At 41.9% G+C, this 24,416-nt stretch overlaps 1 protein-coding gene across 2 annotated transcripts in view; it reads left to right on the top strand.

Moving 5' to 3' along the window:
• Positions 1-3,055: 3,055 nt before the first annotated feature.
• Positions 3,056-24,416, top strand: part of ICK (intestinal cell kinase) — a 54,678-nt gene continuing 33,317 nt past the window's right edge. For both annotated transcript variants that reach the window (XM_029945111.1, XM_029945110.1), the window contains exons 1-2: positions 3,056-3,285; positions 23,965-24,237. In XM_029945111.1, coding sequence (XP_029800971.1) covers positions 24,137-24,237 — 101 coding nt within the window. In that variant the 5' untranslated portion in view covers positions 3,056-3,285; positions 23,965-24,136. The remainder of the gene's footprint in view (positions 3,286-23,964; positions 24,238-24,416) is intronic.

Below are 24,416 nucleotides of genomic sequence, written 5' to 3'. Positions count from 1 at the left end.
GTTTGCGTGCGCCTCACGGTTCCCCGGCCTCGAGCGCGCTCCCTAGTGGAGGGGTCGGAGCTGTGGGCCTATTGTGTGCGTGAGGTCGCATTGGCAGTCAGATCACCAATTTGCAGACCCCAAATTCAACCTGCGTATTCGTCTCAGTGACCACTTATGCAAACTTGAACAAGCATTATCTCAAAAATGTTTATAAACACAAATTTAGGGTCCCAATTTTGAGATCCCAAGGTAAACATCCCTTCAGCAGCATCGAACTTGGTGCTCAGAAAAGTCGCTACGCGCTTTCCGGTGACTCTGGTTAGAGTTCTATGCCAGGATTGCAGGGAAACGGTGAAACCCCACTACAGTCAGAGGCTTTTATAATGACTAAACTTTTTGAAAGCACGTATCTGGAAGTTCAGGAAAAGATAAGCTTAGTATAGAAAGAAGCAGGATGAAAGGAAGCCGTGGCAAGGCATGTCTTACTACAGATCCCATCATGCAAGAGGGGGGAAAGACGATTAGCCTCCTAAAACCCTGAAAACCGAGTCCTGAGGAGACCAAGCCCGGGATGTACTCTGGGATTTGTAGTCCGCTGTTCCGCGTAGAGCGCCGGAACTTACCCGCAATACTAGCCCCACCTCTTAAAGCCCAAACACCTGACTTTGTTTCCTCACAAGACACTCATTTAACAGGCGGTTTATTATTTTGCCGCACTTTACATTGTTTTAAATACGGAAGTTTGCATGCTCTATAAAAACCTACAGTTTTACAGTCTCTTACCTTCATTTGGGAAATAGCTACAGTTTCTACCAGTTAGGTAACTAACAGTTATCAGGTTTCCAAGACGCTAGTTCAATGAACCCACAGAGTTTAAATCTCTTATCCATTATTTTATTCTGGAGATCTTAGACATGTACTACATCTCTGGCAGAATAAGAAGCAAAAAAAGGGGGGTGGGGTGGCAGAATGGTGAGCTACAATAAGGAAGCCCAACTGCTATCTTTTAATATGGGGACCTACCATCCTTTGGATGGGTATGTTATTTCCATTCTAAATCAGCTACCTAGAAAAAGTACCTTCATGTTTAACGAAGACCAAAAATTTTAATAGTTTTTAATTTTTAAAGGAAACTTAAGTCTTTTAAAGATGACTTTCTTCCCAATGACTTCTTTAAAATTGATTTTGCAATTTGAATAGGAGGGAGGGGATGAGATGTAAGGAATTATAATCGAAGAAAGTGATTTATGTGACTCATGATTGCATCAGATTAGTTTCACAAATGAATGAGGTACTGAAACGTTTTCAGAACTAGTCTATTCATCAAACATGTTGAATGCTAGTTTAAGATCACTTGGTCATTTAATTCAGATGATTTCTATTCTAGCTAATAAACAATAAAGCTTAATAAAATATAGCATTTGTAATGATAAATTAAGCATCTATTTTATTAAAATTCTTTTTTTTCAGTTACTAAATATTCTATTTTAGATTAGTATGCACTGTATCCATTAGACCTCAGATTTGTATTATCTCATCATATTATACTTACAGGGTTGTTATTTCCTGACCTAAACCATTTACTAGCTTAGTGGACCCTTGTTAAAGGTAGACTAAGACTGCTGGGTAGAGTTGCTTGGACAATTGAATTTGACTAAAATTGGTAATTTCAGATATTTTTAAAATCACTTTTCATGGGAGCAGTATATAATTTGTTAGGCTGCCCCTCTTGTCTCCCTATATTTTTATTGATAATGACTTTCAATTTTCATTTGCCATATGGTTTGGGTGTCATTTAGTTAAACACAAGGTTAGATAAATGTTACACGTAAACACAAGGTTAGATAAATGTTACACGTTTTCCAAATGGCCAGATGATCCTTTCCCATTTGGGATAGGAAGTCTTGTATCTTGTGGGTTTCTTCAATAGGAGGAAGAAGAGTGAGGGATTTAGGCCTTTGTTAAAAATTAAAAACTATTAAAACTATTAGGGAAAAAACCAATGCCTTGAGTTCTTAGAATTCAAACATAAAAGGAGAAAATTGAGATGGTGATGAGCTGGAGAACTTAAACTCAGAGAAAGATCCTCAATGTGTAAATGGGTTATTGCTTTATTGATTAAAATTGTGTTCTCAGGGCAGTGTGCTTCCCTGGACCAGCAGTATCAGCACCAGGATTCTGGGGATGAGGCGCAGCAATCTGTTTTCACAAGCGTGCCAGGTGATTCTGATGCTTCCAACTAAAGTTGCTCCCTCCAGCATTCAACTAGTTCTGAAAAATGTGAAGTCTCGGGGCAATTATGTAACTTTAAACTGGGGAGTGGGGAGGAGAAGGCTTGAAGCTGTTTCTTTTTTCAAGTCTCTTCAGAGCCAGTTTTTATATGGATAATTTAAGGTAATGTGTACAATATAATTTGACACAAGTGAGTGTGCTTAACACACAAGTGTGTTAGATTACATACAACTAGTTACATACAGAGGACAATTGTGGTATAGATCTTATCCAGTCTGTTTCCCACCTGGAAAACAATCCAGTCTTTCAAAATAAAGTTGTTAACAATATAAACTCTTCAAGTTCAAATGAATGCTAACAAGCAATCCGCTGCGTTTTTATTTTAAAAGATCTTTTATTGCAGTAAAGTATAACACAATCTGCCATCTTAACCATTCTGGAGTGTATATTTCAGTGGCACGGATTTTATTCACAATGTCGTGCATCCCCGGTTACGTTTTTTAAAACCGGGAAAACGTTTTCACCATGATTACCTGTAATGAAGTGTTCTCAGAACCACTGAGATGGTGTCCACCGCCTCCATTTCTCAATCTTGATACCTGATGCACAGACGTGCAACAAAGACGTGCGTGTGGAGCTGGGGGGCGCACGGGTGGTCAGCGGGCCGCAGGGATCCCTGGGCTCGGTCCGGCCCGGCAAGGAGCGCGGCGCCGCACCTCGGCGCCCCGGGGCTGCCTGGACGCGACGGTGCAGGGACGTGCCGGGCCACCGAGGGGAGCTGCAGGGTAACTTTTCCCAGGGAAAGCGGCCGGTCGTCCCCGCTAGAAGCCTCCCTGCCTTTTGTTTGTTTTCCAGCCGGAGGCTGGAGAGCGGCCGGGTTCCTGCTGCTCCACCATGCGCCGCGCGGCCCGTGCGACTCGCCGGACCTCCCGGGCGTCCCTATACCGACCGCTCGGCCTGTCCTAGCAGGGATCGCCCCCACCCCCAGTTCCCGAGAGGGCTGCTGCGCCCCACTCGCCGAGGAGCTGCGCTCACCGCAGGGGCGGGCCCCCGCCTGCGTTCGCGGCGCCAGTAAGTGGAGCCAGGGATTTAGGGGCTTCTGCTGGGCGACCTGTCACTGGGGATGAAGGACTGGAGCTGCGGAGGGACCCCTTCGGCGGAGCCTCCGCAAGGGGCCGATAGGAGAGGGAGAGGCTAATGCGCTGTAGTTTCTCTCCGCGGTCATGTGCTTCTTTCCCTCTTGGCTTGGAAACTCCGGATTGCTCCGAGTCTGGAAGATTTTGATGGGTGTTTACCTTTCGGTGTTAAAGAGGGGAAAGACCCATGCCCGATTTTAAACCTCTTTAGTAGGATGTGGGGGACTTGCTCTTGGAATTTTCCTGACTAGGCCTGTGGCTGTCCCACAAGGGGGTCTGAGCAGGAATCTTCACACATTTATGTGCAACCATTTTTCACTGGGTTTCTTTCTGCTCTGATTTCTTCTTACTAACCTGAGTAGATGTTAGGAGAAGGATGTTTAAGGATTTTCCAGAGCAACCATTTCTTTGGTAATGTACCTTTGAAAGTCTGACTTTGACACTAACGTTGAGGGCTTTTACTTGTACGTATAAAAGTAGTTGAAGGCATCATTCTGCAGAAGAGTATTCATTTCTACTTATAATTAAGTAGAGATCTGCTTTTGCTAAAAAGCTAGGCTATGCTGAGAGAATACTTCCTTGAATTTTGCATGCAAATCTAGATTTCTCCAAGGTATTGAGACGTGTGTGCTTTTTTTTGTTTGTTTTGGGGGTGTTGGCTTAGAGCACTCTTTGTAGCGATAGAAGTTTGATAGCTACAGTTTTCATTTTCATTTTCCAGTGAGTAGGCTTTCAGGATGTGCCCCAATAGTGAATTGTACTATTGCTGAATGTAAAATTAAAATGAGCTTGAAATTTGTGTAGTCAACATATAAATTATTAAGAAGAATTTGTGTCTCAACCATATGCTATCTGTACTAGGAGTTAATTTATGCATAAATATGCACATTTGAAATAGTTTCTGGACAAAGCGCTGTGATTTGGTAAAGAATCTTTTAAGGCCTTCCTGAGGACCAGTAATTGTAAAATACTAGGAAGTGGGGGTAGGAATGAAAGCAATGCTGGGACCCTCTATTTAAAATGATATCCTGTACCACTGCCCCCTCCCTAAGGTACAGCCCCCTACAGTGACTCTGCCCACTTTCTGTTTCCCTCTGTCCACTTTGCCTTGCCCTTTATCCAAAGTCAGGTGTGGGCAGCCACATTTCTTAATGAGATCAGTTTCATTTTAGATGATGGAAGGATGTGTTGGAGGGTTGATGGAGCCTGTCTGAGTAGGCAGAGGTCTATGCTTCTTGCCAAGGGAACTCAGCATTTAGTCACAGGGTAGTTTTTCTCACTGAAGTTTCTTACCTACAGATGATGTGTAAACGAGTTACCAGGATAAAGAACCGGTCTTTTGGGGTTTTGTTGACTGTTCAACATCATCAAAGCTCTTTTTATACTTTCATGGTTTGTTTTATTCTTAGCACTTTTTGAGGTTTCCAGTAAAGGTGGAAATCCTGTCAATCCTGAACCTTTGGAATTATCCTTAACTATCTTTTCCTTCATTTCCTTCAACCTCTGTATCAATGAGTCACCAAGACCTTTGAAATGTGGTTTATTCAGATCCCTCCCTCCATATTCTTATCCAGAACCTCACCCTTCTCTCCTGCAGACTGGAGCAGCCTCTTAGCCGGGCATCCACGCCTGGCTCTTAATAAGTCCTCAGTAAATGTTTGCTGAATAAACCAATGAATGAATGAATGAGATGATCCCCTTACCCATCTCTTCAGCATTTGCTGTCCATTTAAGTTTTTTAAACTATCACTTTGACCCTCTCCTTGCCTTGTACCCTGCAGTTCCTCTCCATTCGCTATCTCAAGTAATTGCCTGCTTTTCCAAGGCCTTCATAATCAGGCCTCACCCCTCCTATCTAAATCCTATTTTCAGTTTAGTGTAGATCCGTGTGCTCTCTGTGGTTTGGTCTTGCTGTCCTGCTAAGGGGGCCGGGCTCATTCCCACTGCAGTGTCACGGCTCACACTGCTCTCCTAGAAACTGCCTCCCTCCTCCCCGTCTCCTGTGCATATCCTCTGAGAAGGAGCCCAAGCCCTCCTTCTTCCCTAATGTCTTCTCTAGCTACTCATTCCTCTTCTCTTTCTTTAAAGTCAAGATTCTTGTTTGTTAATTCTTCATTATATTGGCTGTATTGATCTCTAATTGGTTTAGATTATTTTAAGCCTCTTTAGGGCAGAAGCCATAGTTGATGCATGGTGATGTGGTGTCCTGGGCCTTGGAGTCAGGCAGAATTGAGGTCAGGCCTGACTCCACTTATTACTCACGTGGCCTTGTGGGATACTCCTAGCATTGGAAAGGGGACATGCCTTCCCCAGCATGCAGTGGTGCAGAGATGCCCAATGGTGCCTCACCAGTGCCTGGCATACACCTAACTAAAATCTGCCCATCCCTCGCCGTGACTCAAAGGGGCCTGAACATGTGGCACGTATTTGGTAGGTATTTATTGACTGGCTTGTAGTAGACTGCAAGTCATGGCTCAGCCTGGAGGCCTGGAGGACGGGGCCACCGTGCAGGGAATCCTCCATGAGTGTTATCCTGCCCTTACTTAACATGGCGTGAGCTGAAGTTATTCCTGGCTGCAGCTCTGCTTCTGGGATCTGTTGCTGTTTTTCCATCTGAACCTTGCCAGGAACGCTACTGCCTTCTCGTTTGTTTTTGGTTTTTTTTCTGATGGTGTCTCTTGCGGAAAGTGCCTCCATTTCATTTTGCAGGACCTTGCTGAGTTGGAGTGCACCTAGTCCTTATTTTTTCCTGCACGTGGGGTATGCGTGAGTGTCTGTATTTACGGCAAGGCTTTTTGCCTGGTGCTTTCATGGCAGAATTCTGGGTACAGTGACCCTTCTGTGGATGCTGACCCATCTCACTGAACTGTAAGTTCTCTCATTGGCAGTCTTTGCCAACCACAGCGTCCTGAGAGGGGCCCTAGGAGTAGAGAATTAGAAGGCCCTCAGATGTGGTTGGTGTGGTTGGCTGGGAGTGCGCACGGAGGTGTGCGCAGGATGACTTACGTGCTGTTTGGGGGTTGTGGTGCAGCCGTATCCTAGGTTGTGGCTGTGCTCATCCTGAAACAGTTCTGACTTTCTTATCCACACACAGCTCTTCTAGAAAGTTACCTTATAAAAACAATTTGGTAAAGCACACCATTTTGTGGGGCGAATTGCATTCAAATGCTGCATCTTAATGGCAGGAAGAAATGCCTGACTCGCTGCTTTTAAAGTCGGAAGCTTCATAGAAAGGGTGCTTGTGGTTGGGCTCACCTGTGCAGGTGGAATCAAACCCTATGTGTGTTGACCCGTGAAGTTGTCTCAGAGTTTGAAGAAAGCACATCTCTGGGGGCCTGCCTTTTTTTTTTTTTAAATAAGTGGTTCAGGATTAACAATACATTTATATACTTTCTACAAAAGGGGAAATGGGCAGCATTTGATATATATGCTTAATGAACTCTTAAAACACTTCTTATATTCACACATTAAAAAGTATGCTACTCTGGGTCACCTGGGTGGCTCAGTCAGTTGAACATCTGACTCGATTTTGGCTCGGCTCATGGTCTCTATGGTTGTGGGATCAAGCCCTGTGCTGGGCTCTAGCTGAGCATGAAGCCTGCTTTAGATTCTTTCTCTTTCCCTTCCCCCGAGTCCCCTGCTCTTTCTCTCTCTAAAATAAAAGTGAAAAAAAAAAAGTATGCTGCTCTGAAGATAACAAAGATTCTATTCGTATTAATTGGGTCTCTAGATCTCATTGGTAAAGTGAGAGTAATGCATGATCGTATGATCCCTTATGGGAAAAAGAATATCTCATTCTGTAGTCTAAAATTTCCTCAACCTTAAACAGTGTATGTGTTGAATTTAGGTCCTCTTAATCTTAGCAGTCAATCTATACTAATTAATATTGGGTTATATATTATCTTACTTTAAATTTTTTCCGAATTTTAAGTTCGTCGTCTTAATTCAGTTTTTTAAAGTGGAAGGACCATGACAATACTTCACATTTCCTTTGGTGTGTTTTCCCCCATGCCTGGGGCTGTGAGTAGCCACTTGATAAATGTGCAGTATGGCCAGGAACTTGTGAGAGCCCCATATATCTGAGGAAAGAGCAAAGTGAGTCATATTTTACCTTGCTGTGGTTGTAACATGACCCGCGAGGAAGTGCTGAAAGCATGTGACTGCCCTCATGTTACTATGAAGGCTAATGGCCCAGAGCCAAATGGTAAGTATTGTGGTGTAACGTCCAACTGCTATTTGACAATATCGTGAAAGTTACTCTCTACATGAACCTGTAGTTCCCCGAAGGTAATAATTAGTGATTTTGGCCTTTTGGACACTACCTTCACTCTGAAAGTCAATTTATTAAAGATTGATTTAACACAGGCAAAACTGAGAAAATAAAGATACATATTTCTACATGTTAGCTGATAAAAAGCAACAACGTTTTCTTAAATTTGTGTAAAATTTTTAAGAGGATTCGTAATTTCCATGCCCTGGCCTCCATGTAATTGTCCAGTTTTGCAAAGAAGGGGGAGCAAAGGGGATGGGATGGCCGTGGACATGGGGTTGGTGGTACAGGAAAATCACCAATAGTCACAAGTACTCTTTATAGACCCATAATGTGCTCATTTGTTAATGTATTCATTCAACAAATGTTTATTCTGAGCAACCATTTGTGCCAGCTCTGTGCCAGGTACGCATCTGGGTGCCAGGCATGCAGTTATGAACATAATAAAACTTCTGTCCTCAAAGCGCAGGTTTGTGTGTGCCACCCTGTAACCACAGGGTCCACGAGACCTATGGGAAGAGTGTACAATGTTTGTTTACATGCAGATTTCCTCTGTTTCAGGGGTAGACAAGCTGTGCCTTGTAGGCATATTCTGTCTGCTGCCTGGTTTTTTTTAAATAGACTTTGCTGGAACACAGCCCATTAATCTATGTATTGTCTGTGACTGCTTTGCTGTTCCCTTGGCAGAGTGGAGTAGTTGTGACAGAGACATAGCCCTCACTGCCTGTATGTTCACCAGCCCTTCACAGAAAACGTTTGCTGACACCTGCTCTATTTTAAAAAACTTTTTAAATGTTTTTTACTTATTTTTGAGAGACAGAGAGGGACAGCGCCAGCAGGGGAGGGTCAGAGAGAGAGGGAGACACAGAATCTGAAGACAGGCTCCAGGCTCTGAGCTAGCTGTCAGCACAGAGCCCAACGCAGGGCTTGAACCCACGAAGTGTGGGATCATGACCTGAGCCAAAGTCAGATTCTTAACTGACTGAGCCACCCAGGCCACACATGATGAGGCATCACAGTCTGTAAATAATCTACAAGTGCCTGAAGGCATTTTTCGGTCCAGGGCAGGGGCACCCTTTGGAACTGTAGTAGACGCAGTGGGAAGTTGTGGATCCTTCGCATGGTATTAAGGACCCTGGTGCATGAGGAGTTTTTGGCTCAGAAGTGGGGTGGGAAAGGGAGGGGGAGGCGTTGAGCACTTTCTGGGGAGTAGTAGAGCCACACCAGGTGTCTGATTTCCGTCTCCCCTACTCCAGTGGGTGCAGTAGCCGAAAGCATCTTTATGCACTCCTTTGTCCAGGGAAAGGCAAGGCAGATTCCACATAAAGAAGGTTCTTTTGGTCCTCTGGCTGCTGTCCCCAATGCAGGAAAAAGCACTATTCCAAGAGGCAAAGTACTTAAAAGACATTTTTGCTAAAATGAATATGAGTGGAAAGATTAGGACCCAGAAAGAAAACTATAAACACAGATGTACTATTTTTAGTACCCTTTCAAGTAAATTAACAACATTAACTCTTGTAAAGTTATGACACGCTTGAATATGAATACGATATGTAATTACCTGCAGGATGAGGTGAAGTGGAACTCAGAAGCGCCATGAGAAGGGCCATTTAGTGATGTTGCACATAATTCAGTTTTCCTACGAGGGTAGATAAGTTTCAGTGCAAAACGATTAAGGCTGAGGGAGAAAAGCTGCTCAGAAGGGTCTGAATTTAACATGGCTGGTAAACCGCGACTGCCGGACAAGGCTGAGTTTGTGTACAGTTTTCTGTCTTCTTTCTTAAGAAAAAAATAATAATTGTGACATCAATTCAATGACTTTCAAAGTTTAGGAATACAGAATGGACTACCATTGTCCCTGCACCTAGCCCGTTTTCCAGGCTGTGAATGAGTAGGGTGTGTGGTAGGACCTGCTGGCCATGAGCAGATGTTCTTTGCCTCCACTGAGGATTGAAGCCCGAGGGAGGGAGCTGGGGCAGATCGCAGGAAGGTTTTCCCCAATGTCACCTAACCAGAGACACCACAACATTTGTTTCAGCGATTTGCTGGAACTCTGAAAGCAAAATAAGGCTGCATTTCTGTGTTAGTTGAGCACAGCGTTTCTTGAAGGCCGATGGCCTGATCTGATGACACCGAGGGTGTCTGTGATTATCTGAGAAGCAGTAATTCCAGCATTGTGGTGGGAAGGCCTTTTCATGGTATTTACTATTCTTCCATTTCAGAATTTTACAACATTTTTGCTCAGGTCAATTTGATTATCATTATTTTGCACATGAAGAAATAGCACTGTTTGGAGCTACTTACCAAGGGTGGTACAGGAAATAAATAGCAAAGACTAAAATTAAACTTTTGACCAAACAATGAGTACCTACTGTGTACAAGTGGACTGTGAGATGTGAGGCCACAGAGATGAAGGAAGCATGGTGAGTGTCCCAGCTGATGCAGAGGGCAGGCTTTCGTGTCACGGACCGCCCCCCCCCCCCCCAGAGGCTAGTAGTGAGGTGGGGACTGGATGCTGTGGTAGCTGAGGGAGAGAGCCATTCAGCTGTGTCTGTTGTTACAGGTTGGGACAGGAGGCTCTTGAGGTGATGTTTGAGCTGGACTGAGAGGGAAGGAAAGGAGTAGATTCTGATTTGGGGGGCCTGGCTGAGTCAGTAGGGCACTGTCCTCTGAAAGAGATGTCTGTCATGTAGCATATAGGGTCCCTTTGGTCTCCTACCTTCCCTTTGCTAGCTTTTATGCGGGTAATGGGAAAAGTGGAAACATTCTTCATTTTTTTTAGGTTTGTTTATTTGTGAGAGAGAGAGACAGACCACGAGTGGGGGAGAGGTAAAGACAGCAGAGGAGACAGGATCTGAAGCGTGCTCTGTGCTGACAGCAGAGAGCGCGATGCAGGGCTCTCTCAATGCAGGGCTCAAACTCATGAGCAGTGAGATCAGGACTTAAGGCAAAGTTGGACCTTCAACTGACCAAGCCACCCAGGTGCCCTGGTCCTTTTTTTTTCTTAGGCAAACACTAACTAGAGTCCTGACACAGAGAATCACTGATCATTAGAGTGAGAAACCACCTCACTTCATCATGAGTCCAATTCCTGATTTCACAGAAGTAGACCCAAGGTCCAAGAGGTCCTCCAAGTCACAGAGTTGATACCTGTGACCCTACCCATGTGATCTAGAGGAAGTGGAGCAAATCCTGAGAGCGCTAAGTGATCAAACTGCTGTCTTACAATTGATGTATTTTTATACACCATTCTCTCTGCATCCTCTTTTCCTTTACTATGTATTCTGTAAAGGAAAACCAAGAAATTGGACTCAGAAAATACTAGGCCTGCATCAAGTAGCATTATGGGAAAAAGACTTCTCTTTAGTGTTCATTAAGAGACTGGATGTGTTGCAGAAAAAATAGGTGTGTCAAGGGCATCTCAGCTTTAGCCAAAATAATGGTTTGGGGCAATCTACAATATGTGGCATAGTCACAGAAAAATTATTCTGTTTGAATTAAAAAGAGCATTTTTTAAATAATTTTTTAATTGTTTTATTTACTTTTAATACAGAGAGAGACAAAGCATGAGAGGGGGAGGGGCAGAGAGAGAAGGAGACACAGAACTGGAAGCAGGCTCCAGGCTCTGAGCTAGCTGTTAGCACAGAGCCTGATGCGGGGCTCGAACCCAGGAACGTGAGATCTGACCTGAGCTGAAGCCGGAGGCTTAACCGACTGAGCCACCCAGGCGCCCGGAAAAAGAGCATTTTTAAAAAGACCACTAAATGTTCCCAACAACCGCGACTTTGACCAAGTGGTGTGATCATGGGTGGGTGGTCAGGCTTTCCTATCCCAGGTAGGTCCCATGATAAAGGCAAAGGCTGACTCCTGATGCCCAGGTTTAAAAACCCAAGGTGGGACCCCCTGCTGGCTTTAGTGGAACATCTGACTCTTGATCTTGGGGTCATGAGTTCAAGCCCCATGTTTGCTGTAAAGATTACATACGTACATTCAAAACATAATTAAAAAATAAAAACATTTCCTTAAAAATAACAAAACCCCAAAGAGAAGGTGATTATTCTGCAGGACAGGTGAAGACATTCAAACATCACTGCATCATTTGCTATTTAAAACTAGTCAACAAGAGTATGAGCTCAGAGTCTATGCGACGATGCATTTGAATTGAAACTGGGACCAGGTCCCTCTTTGTCTGCATTCACTTTGCCTCCATTGTAGACAGTCGGTGCTGGGGAGGCCCCTGCTGGGTTCACTGACGTTTGATTGCAGAATGAGGCCACCAAGACCATGGCTACATCACTGGTTTCCATATTTGGTCTTTGAGCTACAAAGTATTTCTAATTTCTCCCATTCTCAGATCCTCAAAAGATTTCATGATCTTTGGATCTTCTGCAACCTTTCTTTTGAGTTCGGTACAGTCAGCCTGGGTTCCTATCTTAGTTCTATCCCTCACTAGTTACATAACGTTGGACAAGTCACTTATGTCTTAGTTTCCTGGTCTAGAAAATTGGGGATAGAGAGGATAATGGTAACAGTACTATGGACAAGTTGCTAGTGCCTCAGTTTCCTTATCTGTAAAATAGGAATAATAATAATAGTGTCTACAGACAGAGTTGTGAGATTTGAATAGATTAATATATGCAAAGCACTTATAGTACTATACACATGCTAAGTATTTAAATTATTATTATTACTGCCCTTTTGGCTTAATTGATATAGTAGGAGGCTAACTGTGGCTTAGTTACAGTGAGTGCTTTATCCAAGTTAATTCTTGGAGTCAAAACAGTATTTAGAGCACAGCTTGTCAGCAGATTAGCTGATTCCCAAGTTGAAGGATGGGCGGCTGCATACCTTTCTCTACCCCAGCAGTCTGTACCAGGAGCTGTGAATTCAAATACTGTCAGAGGCAGAGGAAGAAATGTAGAAGACTCAGGAAACCTGGGGATATGGTTGTTAAACAGGAAAGGAATTGTTCTTGGCTTATCAAAAAAAAAAAAAAAAAAAGCACATTTTTTTCTTCATTTTTTTCTTCAAACACGTGAGGGGGGTTTTCAAGCTGTTTTTGTGCTTTGTCACTTTTGATAGAGGTATAGGAACAGAGAAATAGTTTTCTTCCAGTAAACAAGTGGTATGAAGGTACAAAAACACATGACAACTGAAAATACTGGCAATCTATGTGATATCCATTTTAGGGACAACAGGCAGGATGGGGACTGTGATGAGCCTAGGGATCCTTGTCCAGTCTAAAAGGATGTGACATTTCTCTAGCTTCTTATTACCATGGAAAGCTAAGGATCCCGTGTTATTAGCTCTTCCGTCTTTCCAGAGAAGTCCCAAATCTCATTTTTATATTAGAATTCCTATTTTTATGTTTTTAATGTTTATTTTGAGAGAGAGAATGCTTGCATCTGAGTGGGGAAGGGGCAGAGAGCAAGGGAGAGAGAATCCCAAGCAGGCTCCAACCACAGCATGGAACTTCAAATGGGGCTCGATGTCATGACTCTGGGATCCAAGACCTGAGCCAAAATCAAGAGTCAGATCTTAACTGACTGAGCCACTCAGGCTCCCATAGAGTTCCTATTTTAATTTTAATTTTCAAAGTTTATTTATTTATTTTGAGAGAGACAGAGAGAGCACAGGATAGGAGTAGAGACAGGAGGAAAGAGAGAATCCCAAGCAGGCTCCATGCTGTCAGCACTGGGCCTGACTCAGAGCTCAAACCCACAAACCACAAGATCATCACCTGAGCCAAAATCAAGAATTGGACGCTTAACCAACTGACCGACCCAGGAGCCCCCCTATTTTTAAATGTAGACTCAAAGCATATCTCTGAATTCAGTTTTCAGGCTGCTAGTTTGCAACCCCTGGTCCACACATTAGATCCTCCATATGCTAATGTCATATATTCAGGGATTTCAGTCCGAATTGTCAAGTCCTGTCCACTGTGCAAAATTAAAGAGAAATCCTCTCTATATTTCAAAAAGGAATTCATTGGGTTAGTAAGCACAGACCTCTGCTTCCATTCCTAAAACACTCAACTTTGAATGAATGAAAAGCACTGCTCCATAATTCAAATGATTGTCTGAAAGGCTTGGAGACGTTTGTTGGAGAGTAGTAGGCTAAATAAGATCCCCCAAAGATATCAGGTCTGTGAATGTTACCTTATATGGCAAAATAGACTGCAAATGTATATTAAATTAAGGAATTTGAGGTGAGGAAGGTACCCTCGATGATCAGGGTGGGCCTAAATGCAAATACAAGTTCTTAGAGAAGCAGAGGGAGATTTGACACTAGATGAGAAGGCAGTGCAACCACAGGGGCAGAGACTGGAGTGAAGCAGCCAAGGCCAGGGAAGGCCAGCAGCCACCAGCAGCTGGAAGAGACCAGGATGGATTTCCCCAGAGCTTCTGAAGGAAGTATCTATGCCTTGATCTTAACCTACTGGGAAACCCAGTACTGGTTTCAGACTCTGACTTCCAGAACTGTAAGAGGATAAATTTCTGTTGCTTTAAGCCACCAGGGCACTATTTTAGTAGTTTATTACCCCAGCCATGGGAAACTAACACGGTTAGGAAGAGTTTTTATATTTTTTTTAAGATTATTTTTTGTCAGCATATAGGTAAAGGGCATGTCCTCAACAAGAGAACTTGACCATTATTTAGAGGTCAGTCGCCCAAAGCCTTAAGATTCCTTACCTGTGGTCCGCTAGGTGACTTCTTACTTGTGTGCCTCACCTATAGAATCCTTGTTGTTTCCACTCCTCCGGGAGCCTACCCCAACCGCCATGTCTCCTGGTCATGGTGTATGTTCCACCTCGCTAGTTAGATGGGAAGGCCTACAGGCAAGATCCTCCTCCCACAGCTCTTTGGATCTTATGTCTCAGAACTGAGCATAGTGTCTTGTGCATAATTTTTCACATGTGTGGTATTTTGTGGTTGATACTTTCACTTTTTGAGCATATTTCAGATATTCCTGTATATCTGAAATAAATATTTGTATACTTCTTTTTTTCTTAAGTGTATTTATTTATTTTGAGGTGGAACCAGAGAAAGAGAGAGAGACGCAGAGAGAGAATTCCAAGCAAGCTCCATGCTGCCAGCACAGACCCCAGTGCGGGGCTGGATCCCACAAACTGTGAGATCATGACCTGAGCTGAAATCAAGAGTTGTCTGGACGCTTAACCAACTTAGCCACCCAGGGGCCGCAATATGTGTATACTTATATAAAAATATATATTTCTATATTTCTATATTGTGTAACATAAATGTGAATAAACCTTACAACCATGGAAAAGACAATACTTTGCCTTTTTACCAAGTTGTAAAAAATTGTAAATTTTTACCAATTATAAAGAACTCAAAAGTAGAAACTGTCTTCTTCTGTACTGGGTTCCCACTGGAATGACTTACAGACACAATGTTGTGGAGAGGAGCAGACCAGATGGGCTTGAGAGGAACCAGAATGATACAACCATGATTTGTATTTATACTGAGTTGAGTCAACTTCAGTTAGCTGCAGGTTAAAATGTAGAGTAGTGCATAGTGGCTTTTGTTCTAAATGAACATTCCGAAACAGTTAATAAAATACACTGAAGTATCAAACTTTTTATTTCACATATGCATTTTACACACTTGATGTCTGTCTTCTATTTGTCACTTAATTTTTTTCAAGGACTGACTCTGTAGATGTAGCTGTCTCTCAAGCATCAAAGAGAAGTATACAGTACAAATAGTCATTGGTATGCTAAAATTTCCTTTCTGTTAAGACAGTCTGAGAATTCTAGGATTTCCTTGGTTGCCTTTCACTTAAGCTCCATTATTCCATGTGGTAAGTTTCACTATTGGTAACAAACATCCAGAGTGGGTCCCACGGGGATGTCAGAACAGTTTTGTCTGTTAGGCCCTTATCAGAGGATTTACAGAATCTAGGTTTAGGTGCCAGCTATAGAGAATATTTATCTGGGGACACCATCTGCCTAATGTGGTAGCACTTCAAGGTCCAAGAGAAGTTGGGTTTGGATAAATCCTGGGGAAAAGAATCCCAGTTCCAGTTGGCTGGTTGTCCAGGCAACCCTGAGTGACACCCAGGGCCGTTTTTGGACACTCATGCTTGTTTCACCACAAGCTTTGTAGTCATTTGTTCTTCAAAAATGGAAGCAGATCATGGTTGATGGAAAATGAACCATAGGCTAGCAAAAAAGCCTGCTTCTACCTTGTCTCCAGCTATATTCCTCTTTTAGTCTACAAAACTATGCTAGCTACAGAAGTTTGAACTGTTGATTGATTGATCTACTACCTTCTGTATAGAAAGAATTTTGTATTTGGTCCCTTTTGTCAGAGTAGCCTTAGTCTACTGTATTCAGAATGCTTTTGCGTGAACTCGATAGAATATCTAACATTGGCTTCAGCAACAAAGACCTTTAATTAGGTCATATAACAAGAAATCTAAAACTCATAATTTCAGAGACCATATCATCATGGACTCAGCCTCTCTTTTTATCCATTCTCAGCAGATAGGATTCTCATCTTTAGAGCCGATTTCTCATAGTCACTAGAAGGCTCTCTCAACCCTAAATATTACAGTTTTATGGAACCATGTTCAAGGCAGAAATACAGGCCAACATCTTTGTCAATTGTCTTTATCTTTCCTTCTTAGAAGCCTTTCTCTTTCCCTGACCAGCTCACTTTCCTTTTCATCTTCTAAGTGGGAGCCATAGTTCCATTGCTAAACAAATTTTAGTGGGAAGCGGAATGGCTTGGCTTGGCTTAGACTGATCAGAGTTCATGCCCTGGGGCTGTGGTAGGTGGCTGCCATCCCTGATTATGTTGGATCCTGAATAAAATCAGGGTTTTGTAAATTGAGCAAGAAGGGGAACATTGCTATTGGGCAGATCGACAATGGCATCTGCCGCCTCTCCCTTGTTTTTTCTACTGCATTGTCCATTGCCCTGTTGTTTTCCCAGAGCAGCAGTGGGGTTTTGTTAGATTTCAGATTATGACATGAGTCATCATATTTGGGCCACCACAAAAATAATGAACAACTGAAAATACTGATCTCAAATGTATTTAACCACTTCCTGCTGGGGTGTGCTCAGAATGGACTTTGGGTGACTGATGCTTCTTGTGTAATGCGAATTTGAATAATACCACTGCATTTTTTTTACTATGGGAAATAATCTATTAGAGTAGAGACTAGAAGGCCAAGAGAGTGGTCATGGTTCTGTGTTGTGCATCCAGACATAGCATAACTAATCCTTCTCTACTCTACCCTTTGTACACTTGAAACAGTGATCATGGCTTCCTAACTCTTTCACTTCAAGTATTCTTTTCTCAACTGCTCTTCTTGTGTGCTTATTTAGGCCCTTTATTATGTCCTTCAATATCTCTCGGAGTTTGTCATCCAAAGTTGAAATGACCAGAGTTGTGCAATGTACCAACCTTGTCTGAATGTGCTCCTAATAAGAGCTACAAATATGCATTGTCTTTGACAAAAATAAAATAAGCACCCTTAGAACTACTTGTAGCCATCTGTGGAGCATCTCCAGTGAAAGGTTCTGTGTGTATGTCAAATTCAACACCTTAGAAAATAGGCCCATTATTTCTGCACCTTGTCTGAGTAACACGTAAACATACATTCCCTATTCCAAACCTGTGTCTCCTGTATCTGAGATTCATCCAGTCCAGGACCTTCATTCAGCTCTTTAACAGGTATCACCTGGACTACTGCAAACTAGTCTCTCTGCCCCTAGAGTCTCTATCCTAACATCTGTTTGTTGGGGGAGGGGGGGGGGGGGGGGGAGGGGACCTTCCTCCAGTCATTTCCCTGCTTAAAAGCCCTGGAGAGCTCCCCCCTGCTCCCCCCTACAGAATAAAGACCAAATTCCTGCATGACAAATATATCCCTTCTCCCCTGGGCGCTACCCTGAGTTTCTAGGCATTTCCGCCATTTCCTTTACTGCCCTCCATGGTCATCAGGTCCTAGCCCTGTGCTTCACAGCCTAGTTGCACATTAGAATCACCTGGAGAGCTTTCTTAACTACTGAAGCTCATTTCCCCTCCTTGACCTCATTCCCTAGAGGTGGGGCCTGGGCATCAGTATTTGTTAAAAGGTGATTCTAACACTCAACCAGGGATGGAACCATTAGGCATTTGCCCTCCTGTGAGCACACCAAGGTCCCGTATCACCGACATTTCACACATAGTTTCCTCCATCTTTTTCTCCCTTTTCTGTCTAACAGAAAACTCCTTTCTCTCCCTTTTCTGTATAACAAAACGTTGCTCATTCTTCAATACCTCAGTACTGTCTCTTCCCTGAAGGGTCATCATATCCCTCCACCCAGGAGTTGGTTGCTCTCTCTACCATATTCTCATAGTACTTTCTACATTTTCCTTGATCATGTCTGTTGTTATTTAAGGAAGGACCCTTATCTTATCCATAATGTGCCCCTAAAGCCTTGCATAATGCTTAGCATCTATATAAAGGTTCAGTAAAATTGTACATTATCAACCTGATGTGAATGCCTGAAGAGATACTAGTTTGATCCATTGTACAGTCATTTACGTAATCACCTGAAATAATGTAAGATTAAAAAGCAGCTATCATGGCATGGTGAGAGTCAAAGTTTGCTAGAGTGATTGAATTTTGTTGTATGATAATATGACAAACTGTAACAAAGAGAAATTGTTAGTGTGACTATGTTCAATGAATGACCCTACCTTGACTTCATTAAAGTTCTTAATTCTTTCACGAACAGCTTTCTCAATGATAATCTAGGAAGCACTATCCCAATTATATGATTTAATTGGATGAGGAAGTAGTTGGACATGAACTACCAAAGAAAGGCTTCTATGATTAATAATTTATAGATATGAATCAGTAGCATAGTGCCATTGCAAAAAAAAAAAAATGGAGGAGAGCCCACATGGTGCTGGGATGCACATCATCATTAAGATTGGTCACCGCAACTCAACAAGGGGATGGAGAAATGTGTGAGGATTCAGAGATGAATGCCAAGATAATTAAAGGAGTGGAAAAAGGTCCTATGAGGAAAGGTTGCATAATTAAAGCACAAGAAGGCTGAGAGACCCACATTGGATTACTAATTTCATGTCCACACACATTTTTGTGAGATAGTTTCTTTATAGCTGCAAAAAACTAAAGCATGAAGAAATTAGCTTAAATTAGAACAGGCAAGTTTTAGTTGGACATTAATGAAAAAAATTCTATATAACTGGATTAAAATACAAATCTGATCATGTTATTCTCAAGCTTAAAAAAAACGTAATTAACTTCCCACTGCCTCTAACTCAAAGCCTCCTTTTATCTTTCTTTTTCTTTTTTATAATATTGCATGTGATTTATTAGTTGATATGTGACAAATCAAGGTACCAGTAATTTTTATGAAGAGGACATACAACAGTGATTTAGGAATTTTTACTTGTTGGAATGAAGTTACGAATGATGTAGAAATCATATATGTCATCAAAAATAGATGGAGATAAATATGAAAAAGGGAAAAAAAATGCAAGGTCAAAAATTGCCTATGATGTGGTTTAAGTCTCTTTCTGTGTTGTGTGAAGACACAGCCATGGCGTATGATAGTGTTCTAATAGTAGGTTTTATTGAATAAATCTACATTTGTATGTTTTAAGCTGAAATAAAATGCCTTCCTCTACATTTTGAAGAGCACTTTTAAACTCCTTATGTAGAATACTTTCAAACATACAGGAGGAAACTTGCAAGAATCGTACAAGAATACCCATATGCCTTTATCCAAATTTACCTATTATTCACATTTTGCCCCATTTGTTCCCTCTCTCTACACTCACACCCTTCCGCCTCACACACACAATATTTTTGTTCTACCCAGTTGAGAAGAAGTTGCATACATCATGGTCCTTTACTTACAAATCTTTCAGGGTGTATTTTCTCTAACACTGTGTCCTTATAGAATCACAGGAGAGGCATCACGTTCAGGAAATGTAACACAGATGCAATACTTTTACCTACTCTATCATCTATATTCCAATCATTTCCATTAGTCTAATGACGTCCTTTGTAGTGCTTCCTCCTTTAGTGCAGGATCCAGTCGAAACCTATGTTTTTCAAAATGGCATCTGAGGCCCTCCACAAATAAAACTCTCGGGTGTTCTCTCTCTCCAGTTCTAAGCTCCCCACTATCTCCTCCCTCCCAGGTTGAAGGCCCTACGCCTTTGTTCCTGTTCCTTGGACTGCTAGAATGTCTTACCTAACAAAACACCTACCTACTTTTCTTGTTTTTTCAAGCCCCATCTTTTATGAAGACTTTGCTTATGCCGTCCTCAGCCCTGATGGAATTGACCTAGCTGGAAACTGAGGGCAGGATTTCGCTTTCACCCCTCCCATGTCCTGTACCTCAAACCTAAGTGTTTTTGAAATACCTTAGTGCATATTCATGAGTACATATCTGGGTCCACCTACCACCCTCATCCCCTGCCATGTGACTAGGATCTTTGAAAAAAGGAACAATATTGTATATTCTGTGCATCCCCAGGCTTTCACGTAGGGTCTGTCGTACAGGAGGTGCTTTATAAATATTTATCAATCGGCAGTGAAATACATCACTGCAAAGAGCTGGTTGATCCTGTAGTGCTTCAAGATGAAGGAAAATGGCTCTTTAACCAGGGGCCTTAAAATGGCTCTAAGTGGGAGGGGAATGAGTTTGCAGTGGGGGAAGCTTCATCTCAGAAAGTTCTCCAGTTATATGATAGAGTGTGGTGAAATCAGACATAACCTTTACATTTAAAGCTTCCCGACGTCTCGCACAACCTTCACAAGAACATAGACTGTTTTTTTTTTCCACCCGTCCCTTCATCCACCTCCCCTCTGGCAACCATAGTTCTCTGTATTTAAGAGTCTATTTTTTGTTTGTCTCTTTTTGTTTTGTTTTGTTTCTTAAACTCCACATATGGTATTTGTCTTTCCCTGATTCACTTATTTCACTTAACATACTCTCTAGGTCCATCTATGTTGTTGCAAATGGCAGGATTCATTCTTTTTTATGGCTGAGTACTATTCCAATTGTGGGGGGAGGGGCACATCTTTATCCATCACTCTATCAATGGACACTTGGGTTGCTTCCATATCTTGGCTATTCTAAATAATGCTTCAATAAACATAGGGGTGCATGTATGTTTCTGAATTAGTGTTTTCATTTTCTTTGAGTAAATATCCAGTAGTGCAGTTACTGGATCCCATGGTAATTCTATTTTTAATTTTTTGAGGAACCTCCATGCCACAGTGGCTGCACCAGTTTGCATTCTCACTAATAGTGCACAGAGGTTCCTTTTTCTCCACATCCTCACTAACATGGGTCATTTCTTTATTTTAGCCATTCTGACAGGTGTGAGGTGATATCTTGTTGTGGTTTTGATTTATAGTTCCCTGATGATGAGTGATATAGAGGATCTGTTCATGTGTCTGTTGGCCATCTATAGGTCTTCTTTGGAAAAATATCTATTTAGGTCCCCTGCTAATTTTTAATTGGATTGTGTGTTTCTTTGGTGTTAAGTTCTATCAGTTCTTTATATATTTTGGATATTAACCCCTTATCAGATACATCATTTCCAAATATCTCCTTCCATTCAGTAGGTTGTTACTGGATTTATTTTTTAAGATTTTATTTTACTGGGGCGCCTGGATGACTCAGTCAGCTGGGGCTCCGACTTTAGCTCAGGTCGTGATCTCACATTCGTGGTTTCAAGCACCGCGTTGGGCTTTGTGCTGACAGCTTGGAGCCTGGAGCTGCTTCAGATTCTGTGTCTCCCTCTCTCTCTCTGCCCCTCCCCCTCTCATGCTCTGTCTCTCTCTGCCTCAAAAATAAATAAAACCTTTAAAAAAGAATTTAAAAGATTTTTTTAATGTTTGTTTATTTTTGAGACAGAGAGAGACAGAGTGTGAACAAGGGAGGAGCAGAGAGATAGGGAGACAGAGAATCTGAAACAGGCTCTAGGCTCTGAACTATCAGCACAGAACCCAATATGGGGCTCGAACCCATGAACCGTGAGATCACGACCTGAGCCGAAGTCAGACACTTAACCGACTGAGCCACCCAGGCGCCCCTAAAAGATTTTATTTTTTATCTAAAAATAATTTTTTAAGGTAATCTCTATTCCCAATGTAGGGCTCAAACTCACAATCCTGAGATGAAGTGTCACGTGCTCTACCAGCTGAGCCACCCAGGTGCCCCTGGATTGATTTTTTAATTCTGAACTAATTTTAGATTTCCAGAAGGGTTACAAGAAATAGTAGAGAGAATTCCTAGAAATCCTTCACCCAGCTTCCCCTAATATTAACATCTTCTATAACCATAGAACAAGGATCAAAACTAGGAAGTCAGCATTGGCACTATGCTATAACTAAACTACAGACCTTGTTCAAATTTCAGCAACTTTTCCACTAATGTCTTCTTTCTGTTTCAGAGTCCAATTCAGGATCCCATATTGCATTTAGGAGTCATGTCTCTTTAATTGCCTCCAATCTGTGACAGTTTCTCAGCCTATTTTGATCTTGATACTTTTGAAAAGTATTAGTCATTTGTTTGTAGAATGACCCTCATTTGGGGTTTGTCTGACGTTTTCCTATGAATAGATTGAAGTTCTGCATTTTTTATAAGAATGCCACATAAGGGATATGCCCTTCTCAAAGCATCATATCCAGAGTTCATGATGTCATAAGTTTTACAAATGGTGACTTTGAATTTGATCACTTGGGGAAGGAAGTTTTTGCTGGATTTTTCCCTATGGAGTTACCATCTTTCCCTTTGAAGTTAGTTCCTATTTTAGAGATACTTTGAAACTATGCAAATATACAGTTTCTCCTCAACCTTTCATTCACTAAGAGTTGCATCCATCAGTGAATGTTGTCTGTAACAAATCTTACTGTGGTATTTACCTAATAGTGAATTTTTTATTTTCCCCTGTCAACATGTATTGATTGGAATTCCTCTGAAAGGAGAGGCTGCATAGACGGGGATTTAGTTGAAGAATGTCACATACTTCTAATCAGTATTCTCTGATCTTTTGGTATTTTAATAATTAGTTTGACAGCTATAGGTTGTTTTTTGCTTTTTTTTTTTTTTTAATACCTTTATTTTCAAGGCTCCTGTCTGGCTCACTTGGTAGAAGATGTGACTCTTGATCTCAGGGTCATAAGTTCAAGCCCCATGTTGGGCATAGAGCTTACATTTTAAAAAAACAACTTTATTTTTAGTTTAGCATTTATATTTTATTAATGTTTACATAAAAGCACTAGAGTCACTTGTTATTACTGCATATACTTTATTACAGGCAGACTGAATGACTCAATTTTATAAATTGAAAAATCAGTGATTTATTATTAAAGAGAACACAACTAAATGACTTTATTTTTTTTAAGTTTATTTATTTTAAGAGAGAGTGAGTGAGTGAGCATGAGTGAGGGAGGGACAGAGAGAGAAAGAGAGAGAGAATCTCAAGCAGGCGCCATGCTGTCAGCACAGAGCCCTGTGCGGGACTCTATCTCACAAACTGAGATCATGACCTGAGCTGAGATCAAGGGTCGGATGCTTAGCTGACTGAGCCACCCAGGTGCCCCACAATTGAATGACTTTAAAAGGGCATACCTTTTTATAGACCTTAAGAAATTAGTTGTTCTTTGTTTAGCTTCTTTATGTCTAGTAGTAAAAATAATACTGTTGATGCCTAGCCACAAATAGTTCATGGAGCACATGTAAGTTACGGATGGGGAGAACTTTAATTTTAGCATTTCTTGGCTTTGTTACATTGGAAATCGTAGCAGAATTACACAGAACACAGTATATTTAGTACTAAATCTGAACTAAATATACAGATTCTTGTAGCTCGGCAATATTTGTCGACCGTAGCTTTCAAGCAGTGTTTGCCCACAGTGGCTGGTCAGCAGAAAAGCACTGAATTGGAACTGATTCATTTCTGAGTCAGTGATGAATTCACTTTCCAAGAATGGTATCTCTCATTTTGTAGAAATTAGAAAAGAGCATTATTTAGTCCAGAGGTTGACAAACTTTTTCTGTAAAGGGCCAGATGATAAATATTTGAGATTTTGTAGGCCATAGAGTCTTTGTCAAAACCACTCACCTCTGTTCTTGTAGTGTGAACACAGTTGTTGACAATATGCAAGTGAGTGGCCATAACTGTGTTCCAATAAAACTTTATTTATAACAACAGGCTATAAATAGGCCCCCAGCGGCCTGGGGGATTATAGTTTGAGGACTCCTGATTTAGATGATAAAAATACCCAAACTTAAAATGTACCTTAGCATTTACCCTTGTCTCTCACTTTTCTCTCCAGGCAAAAGACTGATCTTTGAAAATATGTATTTGGGAGATAGTCACGTTCTATTGAATACCTTGTGCTGGTGCTGCCATCGAAAAATCTGGTTACACTCCGGGGAGGCCGGCTGCCTCTGCAGGACTGCACCGCCTCGGCCCTGAGATGAGTGTCCGGCCTGAGCAGGCACACCATGAATAGATACACAACAATCAAGCAACTCGGGGATGGAACCTATGGTTCCGTCCTACTGGGACGAAGCATTGAGTCCGGGGAGCTGATTGCTATTAAAAAGTAAGTTTTATTCTTCCCTCCTGTCAGTTCATCCTCAGCTATACATTGTCAACATTGTTTTAACTCCACCCCCTGCATTTCTCATCATTGCAAAATTTCTAAAGGGGTGTGGTTGGGAGGCATTGAGGAAAGTCTTAGACATTGATTCTGTGGGCTTGATAATTGTTGGCTCTGGAATG

Source organism: Suricata suricatta, chromosome 7 (assembly GCF_006229205.1).
Source record: "Suricata suricatta isolate VVHF042 chromosome 7, meerkat_22Aug2017_6uvM2_HiC, whole genome shotgun sequence".
In the NCBI taxonomy this organism is placed as follows: domain Eukaryota; kingdom Metazoa; phylum Chordata; class Mammalia; order Carnivora; family Herpestidae; genus Suricata; species Suricata suricatta.
This window is presented reverse-complemented; position numbering and strand designations above follow the sequence as displayed.